At 44.9% G+C, this 18,185-nt stretch overlaps 1 protein-coding gene across 6 annotated transcripts in view; it reads left to right on the top strand.

Moving 5' to 3' along the window:
* PPP4R3B (protein phosphatase 4 regulatory subunit 3B) overlaps positions 1-18,185 on the top strand; it is an 85,620-nt gene that overhangs the window by 39,236 nt on the left and 28,199 nt on the right. For all 6 annotated transcript variants that reach the window (XM_043512331.1, XM_043512332.1, XM_038395590.2 and 3 more), the window contains exons 10-14: positions 8,522-8,563; positions 9,733-9,891; positions 10,907-11,076; positions 14,466-14,605; positions 15,541-15,725. In XM_043512331.1, coding sequence (XP_043368266.1) covers positions 8,522-8,563; positions 9,733-9,891; positions 10,907-11,076; positions 14,466-14,605; positions 15,541-15,725 — 696 coding nt within the window. The remainder of the gene's footprint in view (positions 1-8,521; positions 8,564-9,732; positions 9,892-10,906; positions 11,077-14,465; positions 14,606-15,540; positions 15,726-18,185) is intronic.

Here is an 18,185-nt window from a genome sequence, read left to right as displayed (position 1 = left end):
ATTAGTGTTACTTTGAAATTTCCAGTGATACAGAAATGCTGAGTCATAGTTCTTCTTCAAGGGGTCTCTCTGTTGGCACTCCACTTCAGTTGTTTTGGTGCGCTGAGCTTCTAGTCGGAGACTTGTGATAGTAGTGCCCCGGTTGGCCACACATGCGTGGCAGCCGTCTTGTGCCGCTCCCCCACGAGTGCAGCCAGCCGCCACCTAGTTCCTTCTCTACCGCCATTGGGTTTCAGTCAGAACTACAGCAGTGCCCTTATCTACTCTCATATTCCTTTAATCTCTGCCCTTTTTTCAGTTAATTTTCCTCATTGTTTTATCTCTTTGTTCATTTTTTCTCCCCGCCTCAGGCGGGCAGCCGCTGAAGAGGCATTAGCCTGGGACTATTTCCATTCTTCATTCAGCTAGCCTCTCAGACATGACTGGTTTTTCAGGTTTCAAGCGCTGTCTGACCTGCGGACTCTCAATACCGGTGACAGACAGCCACTCGCAGTGAGCCCGTTGGGAAATGTGTGTTTTCCCCAGGCAGAAGTGCCCCACTGCAAGAAACTCACAGTGTGGACAAGAAAGGCCAGGGACCTCCAATTAAAACTTTTAATGATGGAGAGATCCCTCCGACCTGCCTCCAACCCAGGACACCACCTCTCCAGTCCTAACCTTCAGCAGGCTCCGATAGGGGTCCTCTGCAAAAATGGCTGTTAAGGACCGTGGTCCTACCAAAGTCAAAAAAAAGTGGTCTCATTCCTCACCACATCAGGATTCGCCTCCAAAAAAGCGATCCCTGACTGCAAAAACTGCCCTGGTACCAATGGCACCCAGAGCGCCGGACCAGGAGGGACTGGGACTGTCCAGTACCGAGACGCCCCAAGGAGAAAAAGACCCTATGCGGTCTCACTCTCGTAGCAGCAAAACTAAGCCTCATAGCTTGGAACCCAGGGAACAGAAACCTCAGGCACAGAGCAGCATTTATGGCACCACCTGCTGCACCAATACAATATGACAAGTCTGCGGCACTGACAGCGCTCCCTCTGGTTCCCAGCCTGAGCTTGCCTGCACTGAGTCTCCTGCTACCGCATCAGTTTGTCAGCCATGCGGACCTACTTATTGCTTCCACCCCAGGAACATCGCTCTTTGGCACCGTTGGCACCCAGGCCAGGTCAAGCCAGACCAAGCTTTATCACTACACCCACTGGCTCGGCCCCTCCTCTCTCCAGTGATGAAGAGGATGAAGTGCAGACAGGAGTGGGCACCCCTCTCCTAAACCTGGACTCACTCACTCTCCCCCCCCATGGCCTTCCTACCTCAGTGAGCATACTGGGACCGCTGGGCATTATATAGAGCCCAAAACATTCAGCCATCCAATCCACCTAGGTCCAGGATACAGCTGTCGCCTTCGCCATCTGAGCCAGCTTCCCCAGAACTGGAGGAGGAAGCTGAAGAATCTGCGGACAGGCCAGAGGGTGACACCCTCCCACATTCCCACTTCATCTCCAGATGAATCAATAATGCCACCTCCCCCCACATCGGGAGATGACTTCAAATCCTTTCAGGATTTGTTTAAAAGAGTAGCTGATTCATTATGCATCTCACTGGCTGAGTTACCAGAGACTCGACATAAGCTGACAGATGTACTGCAAGCTTTTCCATCAGCCAAGATAGCACTAATGCTGCCATCATGGACCCAGCAAAAACTGCATGGCAGACTCCAGCCACTGCCCCACTTTTTTGCCAGCCAGGGGTGGGCAAACTACGGCCTGCGAGCCACATATGGCCCACCAGCTGATTTTAATCCGGCCCTTGAGCTCCTGCTCCCTTGAGTGGGGTCTGGGGCTTGCCCCGCTCCCATACTCCACCTGGGGAGCGAAGTCAGGGGCTGCTCCATGCGTGCATGACACAGCTTCACATGGCTCCTGGAAGCAGCAGCATGTTCCCCCTCCGGCTCCTACACGTAGGGGCAGCCAGGGGGCTCTGTATGCTGCCCCCGCCCCAAGCACCCTCCCCGCAGCTCCCATTGCCCAGGAACTGTGGCCAATGGGAACTGCAAGGACAGGGTAGCTCGCAGAGGCTCTTGGCCGTGCCTCTATGTAGGAGCCAGGGGGGGTGACGTGCTACTGCTTCCGGGAGCTGCTTGAGGTAAGCGCCACCCAGAGCCTGAGCCCATCCGGTGCCCCAACCCCCCTGCCCCAGCCCTGATAACCCTCTGAACACCTCGATCCCAGCCCGGAGCACCCTCCTGCGTCCCAAACCCCTCATCCCCAGCCCCACTCCAGAGTCTGCACCCCCAGCCGGAGCCCCCTCCTGCATTCTGAACTTCTCATTTCTGGCCCCATCCCAGAGCCCACACCCCCAGCCCCTTCTGCACTCAAACCCCAATTACGTAAGCTTTCATGGCCCACCATACCCAGATGTGGCCCTCGCGCCAAAAAGTTTGCCTACCCTGTTGTAAGCGATCTGACAAGAAGTATTGTGTGCTGGCTAAAGGAGCTGAGTTTTTGCTTATGCACCCTACTCCAGACTCATTGGTGGTAGAGGCATTTAATCAAAGGGGGGGAAAACATCCAACCAAACCACCCCCTATGATAAAGATTGGAAATGCCTAGACCTCTTCGGTAGGAAAGCCTGTTCATCGTCGACTTTCCAGTTTCTCATAGCAGACTATCCTGCATTATTGGCCAAGAACAGACACCATTTTTTCTCAGATATCGTCATCTTTTATCGAGTACATCGTAGCTAACAAAAAGAACAATATAAAGCTGATATTGCAGAAGGTTTCCTCATCTCCAGAACTGTGCTGCAGTCTTCTCTGGATTCTGCTGACACGGTGGCCTGCTCCATTGCCATGTCCGTTGTCTTGCAGAGGGCTTCGTGGCTCCGTCTCTCTGGCTTCCCCAGGTAAGTTCAGGTGACAGTAGAGGGACTTACCTTTTGAAAGGCAAAAATTATTTTCAGAGACCAGGGACGTCTCCTTACACACCCTGAAAGACTCTCGTGACATTAAAGACTCTTGGAATCTACATCCCTGTGAACAAAAAAACGGCAGATTCTACAACCAACAATTCTGTCCTGCCCTATACACTCAGCCTCAATGACATTATGATCAATGCCGCAAGCAGCACCAGATGAGACGCAGTTGTCTACGTCTCAGCCATCCACTTCTAGGCAAATGTTATGAAGTGTTGGTCGAGGACACGAAAGGCTCACATTCTCCAATTCCAGTGTTACCTCTAATTTCCTACCCATTTGGGGACCATCTTACACGCTTTTACCCAGTCTGGAGAACCATCACCAGAGACAAGTGGGTTCTGGAAATTATACAGAAAGAAAGGGGATGGAATAGCCTTTCTATTCCACCTATCCACCCACCTGCCCCGTCCCTCTTCAGGGACCCATCTCACGAGTACCTGTTACAGCAGGAAATACACCATCTTCTGCAATTAGGTGCTGTAGAACCAGTACCTGTTCAGCACAGGGGTTGGGGGTTCTACTCACATTACTTTCTCACTCCAAAGAAAACAGGTGGATGGAGGCTCATTCTGGACTTACGCAAACTGAACAAGTTTGTGAGAACACAGTGCTTCAAGATGGTAACCCTAGCAACCATAATTCCGGTATTGGAGAAAGGAGATTGGCTCTCAGCCATTGCTCTACTTTCACCTCACTATCCACCTGGAGCACAGGAGATTCCTATGATTAACTCTGGGCAACCTACGCTTCCAATACAAGGTACTTCCCTTCGGCCTCTCTATGGCTCCAAGGGCTTTTTCCAAAGTACAGGCCGTTGCAGCATCACATCTTCGCAAGTAGGGTGTGACTATATTCCCCTATCTAGATGACTGTCTGCTAAAAGCACCGACATACAACGAGTCAGTTCATGCCACTCTAACCCAATTTACAAACCTAGGTTACAAACCAATCTGCAGAAACCCAGCCCAACAACTGGACTTTATAGAGGCACAGCTCATGTCATCGCATCAGGATAACAACGGTTTGTTGCCTTAACAAACCTAATCACAACAGTAAGACACAGCTCACAAATGTTCGCCAGAACGTGCCTACAACTTCTCAAACACATGTCGGCTACCACATTTGTCGTGAAACATGCCAGGCCGCGTATGAGAGATCTACAAACCTGGCTATGCACTGTGTACATTCCTCACAGACACTCGATCAACAGACAGCTTACAATGCCCATCACAGTGAAAGACTCGGTCACGTGGTGGACAAAACACAAATGTATGCTCAAGCATTCCCTTCCAAAGGGAAACCCCATCAGTCACCTATCACCACTCATGCCTCTCTGGTGGGATGGGGGGGCACACTTGGCCGGCAACATCATCCAGGGCCGATGGTCCCTGGAGGAGTCAAATCTCCACATAACTCTATTGGAGCTCCAAGCAGTTCTAGATGCCTGCCATCATTTTCTCCCCTGATCTGCAAAAAAACTGTCCAGGTTCTTTCGGACAATTTTCTGACTATGTTCTATATAAATTGCCAAGGAGGGGCCCAATTTTACCTGCGCTGCACAGAAGAAGTCCGCCTCTGGCAATGGTGCATCTTCAACAACATATGCATAACACGGCATCCTACCTACCTGGAAAACAGAATGCCACAGCAGGTAACCTCAGCAGGAACTTCTCATGGATGCACAAGTGGGGAACTAGACCCACAAATTCTGCAAACTATATTCGGACAATGGGGATTCCCCTCAAAGATCTTTTCGCCACAACCCATAATGCCAAATGCGCACAACACTGCTCCCGAGTGGGACTGGGACACAACTCACACCGAGATGCCTTCCTCATCAAATGGGGAGCCCCGCTCCTGTATGCCTTCCCCCCGAGCCCCCTGTTGAGTCTTGTCCTATACAAGATCAGAGAAGACAAATCCAGAGTCATCTTGATAGCACCAACACGGTCCAGACACCCATCCACTGAGTAAGCACTTTCTTGAGGGTATAGAGAACACTTACCCCACATTAAGGGACCCAACCCCTATGTGGGACCTCAACCTTGTTTTCTGTGCCCTCCTGGGCAAACCCTTTGAACTACTAGCAACCTGCTCGTTCCTGCACTTATCCATGAAGGTCACCTTTTTATAGTTTCCACATCAGTGCGAAAGATGGGAGAGTTGGGTGTCCTAATGGCACACCCACCTTATACCACATTCCTCAAGAACAAAGTAATCCTACACCCATACCCAAAGTTGCCTCCCTCTTCCATCTCAATGAACCCATTCACTTACCTGTATTCTTTCCCAAGCCACATGCCAACAACAGGGAGGCGTCCTTTCACACACTAGATATCCGCAGAGTGCTGGCGTTTTATAGAGAGAGAACAAAAACATTCAGAAAATCGTCAGTGCTATTTGTATCCACAACAGAACGATCAAAAAGCCAAACCATTTCCAAACAGAGACTTTCTAAATGGATCTCTAATTGTATCAAACTGTTACCAAAATTACAATTTGCAAGCTCCTTCTGGACTTTGCACACATTCCACTAAGGCTATGGATGTGGACACAGCTTTTCTCAAACATGTACCCGTCACGGATATTTGTAAAGCAGCTACCTGGGCATCGCCCCATACTTTCACCAAACATTATGCCCTGGAACAGCAGTCAACTGCAGACACTCGCTTCAGTCTATCAGTGCTCTCCATCATACATACATCAACTCCGAAGCCACTCCTCTCCATTGAGGGGCACTGCTCTTCAGTCATCTAAAGTGGAGCACCCACCGGGACACTCTTAGAAGAAGAGAAGGTTATTCACCTTGTGCAGTAACTGAAGTACTTCGAGATGGTTGTCCCTGTGGGTGCTCCGCTTTAGGTGTCTTGGCTCCCTGCGCTTCTAAAGTGGAGCACCCACAGGGACAGCCATCTCGAAGAACCTCAGTTACTGCACAAGGTGACTGGTTTCAGAGTGGTATCTGTGTTTGTCTGTATCAGCAAAAAGAACAAGGAGTACTTGTGGCACCTTAAAAACTAACATTTATTTGGGCATAAACTTTTGTGGGCTAAACCCCACTTCATCAGATGCATGCAGTGGAAAATACAGTAGGAAGAGAGAGAGACACCCAGACAACACAAAAAAATGTGGGTTGCCGTACCAACTCTAACGAGACTAATCAATCAAAAACCTCTCCAGCACATCATCAAGGATCTACAACTTATCCTGAAGGACGATCCCTCACTTTCACAGATCTTGGGAGACAGACAGCCCTCCAACCTGAAGCAAATACTCACCAGCAACCACGCAACAAAAACACAAACCCAGGAACCTATCCTTGCAACAAAGACCATTGCCAACTCTATCCACATATCTGTTCAATGGACACCATCATAGGACCGAATCACATCAGCCACACCATCGGGGCTCATTCACCTCCACATCTACCAAAGTGGTATATGCCATCATGTCTAACAGTGGCCCTCTGCCATGTACATTGGACAACCTGGACAGTTTTTATACAAAAGAATAAATGGGTACAAATCAGACATCAAGAATTATAACATTCAAAAACCAGTCAGAGAACACTTCAACCTCCCTGGACACTCAATTACAGACCTAAAAGCCGTAATTCTTCAACAAAAAAAACTTCAAAAACAGACTTGAACGAGAAACTGCAGAACTAGAATTAATTTGCAAACTGGATACCATTAGATTAGGCCTGAATAAAGACTGGGAGTGGATGGGTCATCTAAAAACTATTTTCCCATGCTAATTTTTCCCCTAGTGTTACTCACACCTTCTTGTCAACTGTTTTGAAATGGGCCATCCTGATTGTCACTACAAAAGTGTTTTTTTTTCTCCTGCTAATAGCCCACCTTGATTAGTCTCATTAGAGTTGGTACAGCAACCCCCATTTTTTCATGTTCTCTGTGTGTGTGTGTGTGTGTGTGTGTGTGTGTGTACACATCTTCCTACTGTATTTTCCACTGCATGCATCTGATGAAGTGTGTTTTAGCCCATGAAAGCTTATGCCCAAATAAATTTGTTAGTCTCTAAGGTGCCACAAGTACTCCTTGTTCTTTTTGCACAAGGTGAATAACCTTCTCTTTAAAAGTCTTTCTAAGTAACACAATTTGGAGACTTTTTTTTTTTCTCCTTTTTCTGTTGGTTTAAAGCAGGGGTCTCAAACATGCAGCCCACAGGGTTATTTTCTCCAGCCCGCCAGCTCCCCATGCGCGTGCCCCCGTTCTGCCAGTGCTTACCTAGAGTGGCTCCGGCCTGGCATGCACCGGGGGCAGGGCTGGCTCCCTGCCTGCCTTGCCCCCGTGCCACTCTGGGAAGCGGCTGGAACCTGGGGGTGGGGGAGCACAAGGGTCTGTCTGTTGTCCTTGCTTCCAGGCACCACCCCCCGCAGCTCCCATTGGCTGGAAACGGGAAACTGTGGCCAATGGGAGCTTCAGGGAAGGTACCTGCAGGAGCGGCCAGGGCAACACACAGAGCCCTCTGAACCCCCTTCCCCATGCTAATTTTTCCCCTACTGCTACTCACACCTTCTTGTGAACTGTTTTGAAATGGGCCATCCTGATTATCGCTACAAAATTTTTTTTCTCCTGCTAATAATAGCCCAGCTTAATTGATTAGTCTCGTTAGAGTTAGCATGGCAACCCACATTTTTTCATGTTCTGCAACCCCTGGGGGCAGAGGGGGGCGGAGTTCAGGTGGGGATTTCGGGGAAGGAGTTGGAGTGGGGGCAGGGAAGAGGTGGGGCAGAGGTGGGGCCTTATGGAAGGGCTGGAGTGGGGCCGGGGATGGGGGTGTCAGTGATGTGGCCCTCAGGCCAATGGACTAGTCCTCATGTGGCCCTCATGGTGGTTTGAGTTTGAGCCCCCTGGTTTAAAGAAAAAACGTATCTTGAATTCTCCAGGCCACATAAAATGTTGCTGAAATAATAATACTAAGCACTTTTTGTCTCTGAAGTACTTCACAAAGAGAAATGTATCCTCATAATACCTCTGTGAAGTATGTAATTCTTACGATCCCCATTTTAAAAGATGGTGAAACTGAATAAGAGATACTTTTCAAATATGTTTTGAGACTGTACATTATCTCACTTAAAATGACTATGGTCTGTCTAATGAGGAATGTGTTAGCTGGATAGTTGGCAAATATTAAAAAGGTAATTCATTTATTTATCTATTTCTGTGTATTTTATAAATATTCTTATATGAAGTATCTAAATTATAAGGTTTTTTTTATTGTAGAAATATTAATTTAGGTAAGTGTTTTGACTAACATTAACACTACGCTTAAATGTTCAATTAAGTATAATAAGCACTTAGTGAAGTGTGGTTTTTTTGGGTTTTTTTAAGGTTTTTTAACTAGAAAACATAACATAGAAATCTTTCCTGGCATATAAGCTTATTGTTATAGTACTTTTGTATAATTTATTAACACATGAAATTGTGCCATCAGCTGATTGAAACTAGTAATGGAATTGATTATTTATCTATGTTATTAAATAGGCACTTTACAGTGTTTTGAAAATCTGTATTGACACTTATTTGTATATCAGATGCAGTAGTTGGGTCCAACAAGAGTAACACTATTTGTCCTGGTAAGTGGTGGTCTTTTTATATTTTGAAATTTATTTTGTCAGCATGGGTTTGTTCAGTATATATTAGGAAAAGGCTGTAAAATAAAATATTTCCAAACTTAAATCTGTTTTTTTAAAATCTCCTTTATTAGTTTAGATTACAGGTTCTACTTCCTCCCAACCAACAGACACACAAAGCCTTCATTTTCATTTGACTTTGCTTCAGGCTTGTACAGAATTGTACAGTAACTCTTCGCTTAACATTGTCATTATGTTACTGAAGAATGCTACTTTACACAAAACAATGTTATGCAAATCCAATTTCCCCACAGAAATTAATGTAAATGTGGGGTGGAGAGGTTAGGTTCCAGGGAAATTAAATAAATGTATACATCAGACATGACAAACCCATGAAAAAAAAACAGAAATTGGGCTTTGGCTTAATTGGCTTATGAGTTGCTTGTTGGCTAGTTTTTGGCTTGTAGCTTGTTACTACTTTTGTTTTTGGATCGGCTCTCTGCAAACAGGCAAATGGAGGCAAGCAGGAGCAAGGGAGGGAGAGAGTCAGGGTGCACAGCAGGCCCACCACAGTCTCAAACTGCACGCCGGGGTGTTTAGTCACATAGAGTGTTGGGGTTCTTTAGGGATTAGCTTGTTTTGGCCTTGTTTTGAAATGAGATTAGCTTGATTTTGGGCTTATTGTGAAAGTCGGGGTGCTTAATTACCATGTGAAAGTTGGCAATGTGAGATAGATAGATGTAGTGTTAGGTTCGGTTCAGTTCTGGGGTGGATAGGGGGAGGGGAAATGAAAATTATGCATACTTACACACTCTCTCTCCTCCCTATCCACCAATTCATAAAGGCTCCATTTTGAATTTAGGCTGTTTATAATTTTTTTATATTTCCTATTGACGTAGACCTCCAAATACCTATTCATGGTGTCTGTTCTCCTTAGCCAAAGATATTAAGTAGGTTTTCAGTCTTCACCTATTGACAGAGAAGAAGCATAACCTAGGTGTGTAGGCTGGTATAGGAAGCTCTTAAGTAGTCAAATTAACAATATGATAAATTTCTATTCCCTTTCAACTGTTAATAGGCTGAAACTACTTTGTCATAAACTGTGGATGTGTAGAAAAGTTTGGTTTTGTTTTTTATGTACCTGATTTTAGTTCATTTTATTTTTCTTGTAGATAATTATCAAACGGCACAGCTGCTTGCCTTAATTTTGGAGCTGCTCACCTTTTGTGTGGAACACCACACATATCACATCAAGAATTATATTATGAACAAAGATTTGCTAAGAAGAGTATTGGTCTTGATGAATTCAAAACACACATTTTTGGCCTTGTGTAAGTAATAAATTGAATTGTAGTTTACTTTGTTTTAAAGATTGTGTGTATACATTTAGCACTGAAATACTTCTTTATGTTCAGAATCTGTTGAATTTACATGCAGTGCCTTGGCTTAATTTGTAAATGTGTAAATATCCTATTTTTTTTTTTAATCCAGTGAGCCACCAAAGCTGCTATTCTTTATTGAAGTTACCTTGTCATGTAATTTAGGTCCAAAATGTGACACAACTTTCAAATTAAGAGAAACACATAGGTAGAAGGCTTAAAGGACCATTGTCTTCTAGTCCACTAGCAAAAGCAGTAAATCTGTTGTATAGTATAAGCCCACCTGATACTGCTTAGTGGTCCAAAGGAAGGTGAAAACACCTGATATTCCCTGCCGATATTCCCAAGTACTGTGCGGTGGAAGGAGAGGTTGGTAATTCTCTTCCCCCTCCACCCCGTGGGATGGATCATTTTGGAATTGGGTAGTAAGCATAAAATATGATTAGGAGTCTAGTCTCACCTAAATTGAGATCATTATAAAACCATAAAATCCACTATTATTGGTAAGAAATTAATTAAATTACTATTTTGTGCACCATGGTACATAAGGCATGACCCTAACATGTTTTGTGCTCGCCTCTCAGAGCTAGACAGCAGAAAGAGCACACAAATAAGCCAATAAAATCTATATATCTGATGGGCTAACACTTACTTCTGCTTCATATAAACAAGAAAATAATAGAACCAAAGTTGTGTTGGTTTGTGCACAACAAGAAATGTGAAAGAAAAAAAAGTTTGCCTGATAGGAAAAAGACAAACCAATAGATGCTTATTTTGAACCTTTAGAAAAGTGTTTTTAAAAAGCAAGCAAAAAAGTATTGAAAAGAACTTTTGCAGCCCTTTTAACAGATGTTGCTGATCTCACTCCCACTGAAGTCAGTTTTAGGTTTTGTGGTGACTTCAATCGGAGCAGAATGGGGATTGCACAATGATTATCAAAGATTTCTAAATTTTCTTTAAACTGCAGGTGCTCTTCGCTTTATGAGGAGGATAATTGGCCTGAAGGATGAATTTTATAACCGTTATATCACCAAAGGGAACCTGTTTGAGCCAGTTATAAATGCTCTTTTGGATAATGGAACTAGGTACAATCTGCTGAACTCAGCTGTAATTGAACTGTTTGAATTCATCAGAGTGGTAAGTTTTTAAGCCAGCTTTGTTTAAAACACCAAGTTTTAGGCATGTAACATCTTATGCATTGAACACAAAATGCAGAGTCTAGAAAATTTCACGCTAAATAGGATAGTACCAATAACAAACGTTTAGCTATTATAATACTAAAGTATAAAAGTCTTTTGTTTAGTCTTGTGTTTGTATCTTGCTTGACTGTCCTTTCCCTATAACTTTAGGGAGCATGTCTGGCCAAGAAGTTGTGGGGTGGGAACAGGTTAACACTCTCCTCTTGAAATCAGCATGTAATAGCTGTAAAAACGTACAGGGGTGTGTGTTGCTTAGAGCAATGTTAATTTTAGGCCTGCTACTTCTACTCGCTGCCTTTAAAGGGGAAAGGTATGGGAAAATGGCAACAATGGCATCACGACCTCCAAGCCATTTGGGCTGCTTCGGGCGGAAAGAGGGGACTGGCAGGAATACCTGGGATGACATTTGTTTGGTGAGGGTGCCTTGAGATCCATAGGGTTGGAGTCAGGGTGAATCTTTGGGTTCTGCATGAGGAGAAGACTGTCTTCTACCTGTAGCTGTTAATCTTTCCCACAAGACTATCCTATATTTGTAGGTTTTGCATATTACTTTGGATTTAAGATGGTATCTAAATCAGTAAAATGTCTTATAAGGCTAAAACTATAATTTCTTCTTCATCTAAACTGGAAAAAGTGCTTTTGTTCTAAATCAGTGTTGTAGTGAAAAGGGAGTTCTAGTGTCCTTGCAACTCAGGAGGTTTGGTTTTATTTTTCCTAAACCAACCATGTGGTTGAACAACTTTGAATACATGTAGTGATAGTGATCCTGCTATTGTCATGAAATAAAAATAGCACGAGTAGCAGTGCTTTCATCAGTCAGCTGTTCGGTGAAAGAGTTGCTATCACAACAGCTTTTGTTGAGTAAATGTCAGCTGTTACTAGCATGCATGGGGACTTTGAGTTTAACTTCCTTTTTTTCATTAAATGGACATTTTAGATATCTAATATGGGAGCTCTCTGACCAGACAAGTCGTAAATGAAAGGCCTTCCACTTACCAAGTGGAAAGGCTGTTACTTGTTACCTGCTATGTAACAAGGAAAGAGGAAACCACTTCTTTATTCTGACTACCATTTTACTCCCCTCTAATCCCTATTCCTTACCCACATGTAAATTGTATTTCCTGAGGCCTTTTGACTGAGGCCAAAATAGACCAGTTGCAAAGGATGTAAACCAGTGTCTTTTAGAAAGACATCCTTCTGACTAATCAACTGCATAGTTATTGGGTGAAATTCAGAGGAGTTGTATAGCATAAATTGCATGTCAGCAAGTGGGTGTGAATGCAAGTCTAAAGGAGTCTAATTGAGCATAAAAAGTGCATGCTGAAAAACAAAGTAGACACAGCCTACTTCAGCTTGCCTCCCAAAGCCTGGGTGAAGAGAAGGTCCTTGCAGTGTGCCCTGAAGCTCAACTAAGTCAAGTTATTTCAGACCAAGAGGTTCACAGAGACCCACTTCCATGTGTGCAGAGAGAAAGAGGCCAGTAAATATAGCATGCTTTAACACCTTGTGTGGCTGGTAGTCCCTATCCAGAAAATGAGCATGTTTAGGGTTCTGCAGGACTTTAGGGAGCATGTCTGGCCAAGAAGTTGGGGGGTAGGAATTGGTTAACATTCTCCTCTTGAAATCAGCATGTAATACAGGGGTGGGCAAACCACGGCCCGTGGGCCAGATCCAGCCCGACAAGGCTTTGGATCCGGGCCACAGGATTGCCAGCCCTGTGCCACTCCCGGAAGCAGCCGGCACCCCAGCCCCTGCAGGGGGGATGGGGGTGGTAGAGGGCTCTGCGTGCTGCCCTCACCTGTAGGCCCTGCCCCGCCCCACCCCGTATTACATGCTGATTTCAAGAGGAGAATGTTAACCAATTTCTACCCCCCAACTTCTTGGCCAGACATGCTCCCTAAAGTCCTGCAGAACCCTAAACATGCTCATTTTCTGGATAGGGACTACCAGCCACTCAAGGTGTTAAAGCATGCTATATTTACTGGCCTCTTTCTCTCTGCAAACATGGAAGTGGGTCTCTGTGAACCTCTTGGTCTGAAATAACTTGACTTAGTTGAGCTTCAGGGTGAGGGCAGCATTAGGAGCCTTCTGTGTCCCCCTCCCCCAGGGGCTGCAGGGACGTGGTGCTGACTGACTGCTTCCAGGAGCAGTGTGGAGCCAGAGCAGGCATGGAGCCTGCCTTAGCCCTTCTGCGCACTGCTGGGCCTCCCGCTTCCCACCCCCCTCCCCTGAGCCACTCCAGGTAAGCGGCACCGGGCTGGACCCCCACCCCAAACTCCTCCTGCACTTCAACCCCCTGTCCTGAGCCCCCTCCTGCACCCCAACCCATTGCCCTGAGCCCCATCCAGCACACTGCATCCCATCCCACACCCTGCACTCCCTCCTGCACCCCAGCCCTACATTCATGGCCCTGCATGCAATTTCTCCATCCAGATGTGGCCCTCAGGCCAAAAAGTTTGCCCAGCCCGATGTAATAGCTGTAAAAACGTATAGGTGTGTGTGTTGCTTACAGCAATGTTAATTTTAGGCCTGATACTACTCACTACCCTTGTAGGGAAAGGTATGGGAAAATGGCACCAATGGCATCACGACCACCAAGCTATTTGGGCAGCTTGGGGCAGAAGAAAGGGACTGGCAGGAATACCTGGGATGACATTTGTTTGGTGTGGGTGCCCTGAGATCTATAGCGTTGGGGTCAGGTGAAACTTTTCTCCTCATGCAGAATCCAAAGAATCTTCTACCTGTAGCTGTTACCTTTCCCACAAGAAGAGAAAATGCATTGGGTTTTCAGTTCATTCAGACATGGGCATTTTTTGACTCTTCCCCCTTTGCCCATTTTAGTACAGAAAGAAATGATCAGGCCCATAAAGTGGGATTCATTAGAGACTGACTGAGAGGTAGCTGTTCCACATTCACTACATAACATATAAAGTGGATGTTAAAACTCTGATTCTTATATGAATGTTCTATGTTTATTTGCTCTTGCCTAGTATTTTTCACATGAAGGCGTAATCCTGTGTATAAAACACTATATTCATCTCCACAGAAACTCATGTTGATATCACAGATAAAAGGGACAAGTGAGAATAAGTAGATGATAAATTCAAGCATCCATTTACATTAGAAGCAATTCTACTGATCTCAGATTTAAACTTTTCCATGAAGAGAAACTAAGTAACTTTCTCATCTGTCATTTGCAATAATTTTTTTAATTTTGGAAAAACAAGTCGAGTAACTTTTAAAGCTAATAGCCTTTACTGAAAACCTCTGATCTTTTGTATCTTACTATTACATTTGAGATTTAAATATTGTTTTGTGCTTATGCAGGAAGATATCAAGTCACTTACTGCGCATATAGTTGAAAACTTTTATAAGGCACTTGAATCTATTGAATATGTTCAGACATTCAAGGGGCTGAAGACTAAATACGAACAGGAAAAAGACAGACAAAATCAGAAATTGAACAGGTACTGTATTATTTGCACATCTTGAAACTCAAACTTTTGAAATAAAAGAAAATATTCTAATAGCATCTCTGGATAGTCTTTCTAGAGGATTCCCCAGAGTAGTTAGCTGTGTGTGCAGTTACTTTATTTTTCATGTTCTCTTGTTTCCACGTTAAATTTGCACAATAATCTGACTTGTGGATCTGACCAACTTGAATAGTAAATTGGTGGCTGAGGGTGGAAGGAATGTTTTCTGTTAGCTCATTTTAATAAATATTCTATCAGAGAAATTTGATTAAGGCCACGTCTACACTACCACTTACGTTTGCAACACTTGGGGGTGTGGAAAAAACACCCCGAGTGACATAAATTTCGTCGGCATAAGTGGTAGTGTGCACGGCGCCATGTCGATGACAGAGCTCTCTCCTGATAGCGTAGAGCAGCTACATGAGAGGTCTTACAGCAGTGCAGCTGAATCGGTACAGCCTAAGCCACTGCTGAATAGTTCATAACACACAGATGCATTTTGCAGTGTGCTCTAAAACCCTCCTGACATATTTGACGTTAAACTCTAATGTGGGGAGAGGTTACTAGAACTTGGGTAGGGTGAAGAGTAGAATCCTCTATGAAATCTTTACTATTGACATTGTCATGCAGTTTGCCTTTTAGGCACTTTTGATCCTTTATAGGTGTTCAGATAGAATGAACAATCTAAATAACTAGCCTGATCTAGACTGCCTTCATCAACCCACTAAATTCATTTCAAGGCATCAAGAAATTATTTCCAGGATGAGCTTGTACAGTCTTTGATTATTGTACTTCATAGTGGGTTATACTTTTTCAGGTTGCTTCTGTGCTGATATTTCACCACACTGTATCAACCATTTATGGTTCCTTGTTTGATTTGTTTGTAAACCAGCGACAAGGTTTGAATCATTTGTGGTCGTTCCTTACAGCGTCCCATCCATATTGCGTAGCAACAGATTTCGCCGAGATGCAAGAGCCTTAGAGGAGGATGAAGAAATGTGGTTCAATGAAGATGAAGAGGAAGAAGGTGAAGCTGTTGTACCTCCAATAGAGAAATCAAAACAAGAGGATGACTTTCCAGATAGTTATGAAAAATTTATGGAAACTAAAAAAGGTAATTTATTTATAATTTCTGTTCTGCAGTACAAAACTATTGTATATCATACATTGTGTGACTTGAGATAAACATCTTGATTGTTTGAGTAGGTGTCCCTATGGCTGCTCCACTTTAGGTGTGCACGCACCAGTGCAATTTTGTTCAGAGATTTTTGGTAACAGGGCCTGCACCTGTTTATGTCTTCATGGTCCAATCCAAGGGCATATGGGGGTTGGTAGACGCAACTCCAGTTCTTTCTCAACCGCTTCTGGTTAGAGACTGAGCGTTTCTGTGTATGTTAGCCTCAAATTTTAGCCAGCTTACTTGTTTTAGTCTTACCTCTTTGATTTTGTTTTACTAATTTTCCACATATCCTTTTGCGCGGCTCGCTCTGTATTAGTGTTTTGCAACCAGCCACTGAGTGCCCTGCTTCCCCAGTACTAACTAGGTTTCTGTTGCAAGAGGACTTCCAAATGTTTGAAGAACCTGAATCCCCTCTACTGAGAGGTACCAAGAGGGATTTCCTGCCAGTATATGCACCCTGCTGCTGCCAAACCCACACATGCAGGCATGGCTGCTAGTCCCAATGAAACACCAGAATAGACGCCATTAACCCCCCCCGCCCCTCCTTAAAACTGGGGATACCACCTCCTCAGATGCTTGAGATCACTACCCAAGATTCCACTACCTTTCCATTTGAAAATCCCTCCTCTGAGATGTATCCCTAGGAAGAGACTCCAGGAATCAATGACTGATCCGACGACACCTCTGGCAGGAACACTCTTGGGGTCCCTCCCCCTTCCTTTATGTCCCATAAGAATGGACTTTCTAGAATCCTGGGGCCCTAAAGGGAGACCAGTTGTATAGAGGTTACCCTTACTCAAGAGCACCTTCCAAGAAGGGCAACCACTGGTACCCGGGACCTTCTAGAAGAAGGAGAGCTGAAGAAGCAGCAGTGCCATTGAACAAGTCGTCATCCTCATCAGATGAGCAATTATGACTCCTCCCCCATACTGTATCGTTTGATATCATGTGGCTAGTAGATGACTTCAGGGTGCTCAAAATGAACTGCTGGCTAGGTGAGTGGTGTAAGGTTCAAGTTGTTGATTTTTGTGGAACATGGGTCCACTTTCTGTGGGAAGAGGGGGCTGTATAGTTTGGATGGCCGCCACCTCAGTAGAATGGGGACCAGTTTCCTCAGGGAGTAGACTAGAGTAGTCAGGAGGGGTTAAACTAATACTAAAAGGGGGAGGGTAAAAAGGGGGAAGATCATAGAATATCAGGATTGGAAGGGACCTCAGGAGGTCATCTAGTCCAACCCTTGCTCAAAGCAGGACCAATCCCCAGCTAAAACATCCCAGCCAGGGCTTTGTCAAGCCTGACCTTAAAAACCTCGAAGGAGATTCCACCACCTCCCTAGGTAATGCATTCCAGTGTTTCATCACCCTCCTAGAGAAAAAGTTTTTCCTGATACCCAACCTAAATCCCCCCCATTGCAACTTGAGACCATTACTCCTTGTTCTGTCATCTGCTACTACTGAGAACAGTCTAGATCCATCCTCTTTGGAACCCCTTTTCAGGTAGTTGAAAGAAGCTATCAAATCTCCCCTCATTCTTCTCTTCTGCAGACTAAACAATCCCAGTTCCCTCAGCCTCTCCTCATAAGTCATGTGTTCCAGTCCCCTAATAATTTTTGTTGCCCTCCGCTGGACTCTTTTCCAATTTTTCCACATCCTTCTTGTAGTGTTGGGCCCAAAACTGGACACAGTACTCCAGATAAGGCCTCACCAATGTCGAATAGAGGGGAACGATCATGTCCCTCGATCTGCTGGCAATGCCCCTACTTATACATCCCAAAATGCCATTGGCCTTCTTGGCAACAAGGGCACACTGTTGACTCATATCCAGCTTCTTGCCCACTATAAGCCCTAGGTCCTTTTCTGCAGAACTGCTGCCTAGCCATTCGGTCCCTAGTCTGTAGCGGTGCATGGGATTCTTCCGTCCTAAGTGCAGGACTCTGCACTTGTCCTTGTTGAACCTCATCAGATTTTCTTTGGCCCAATCCTCTAATTTGTCTAGGTCCCTCTGTATCCTATCTCTACCCTCCAGCGTATCTACCTCTCCTCCGAGTTTAGAGTCCTCTGCAAACTTGCTGAGGGTCCAATCCACACCATCCTCCAGATGATTTATGAAGATATTGAACAAAACCGGCCTGAGGACCGACGCTTGGGGCACTCCACTTGATACTAGCTGCCAACTAGACATGGAGCCATTGATCACCACTCGTTGAGCCCAACAATGTAGCCAACTTTCTATCCACCTTATAGTCCATTCATCCACCCCATACTTCTTTAACTTGCTGGCAAGAATACTGTGGGAGACCGTGTCAAAAGCTTTCCTAAAGTCAAGGAACAACATGTCCACTGCTTTCCCCTTATAAACAGAGCCAGTTATCTCGTAGTAGAAGTCAGTTAGATT

This window comes from Dermochelys coriacea, chromosome 3 (genome assembly GCF_009764565.3).
Source record: "Dermochelys coriacea isolate rDerCor1 chromosome 3, rDerCor1.pri.v4, whole genome shotgun sequence".
NCBI lineage: Eukaryota > Metazoa > Chordata > Testudines > Dermochelyidae > Dermochelys > Dermochelys coriacea.
Note: the sequence above shows the minus strand (reverse complement) of the source record. Positions and strands in the feature narration are given on the sequence as shown.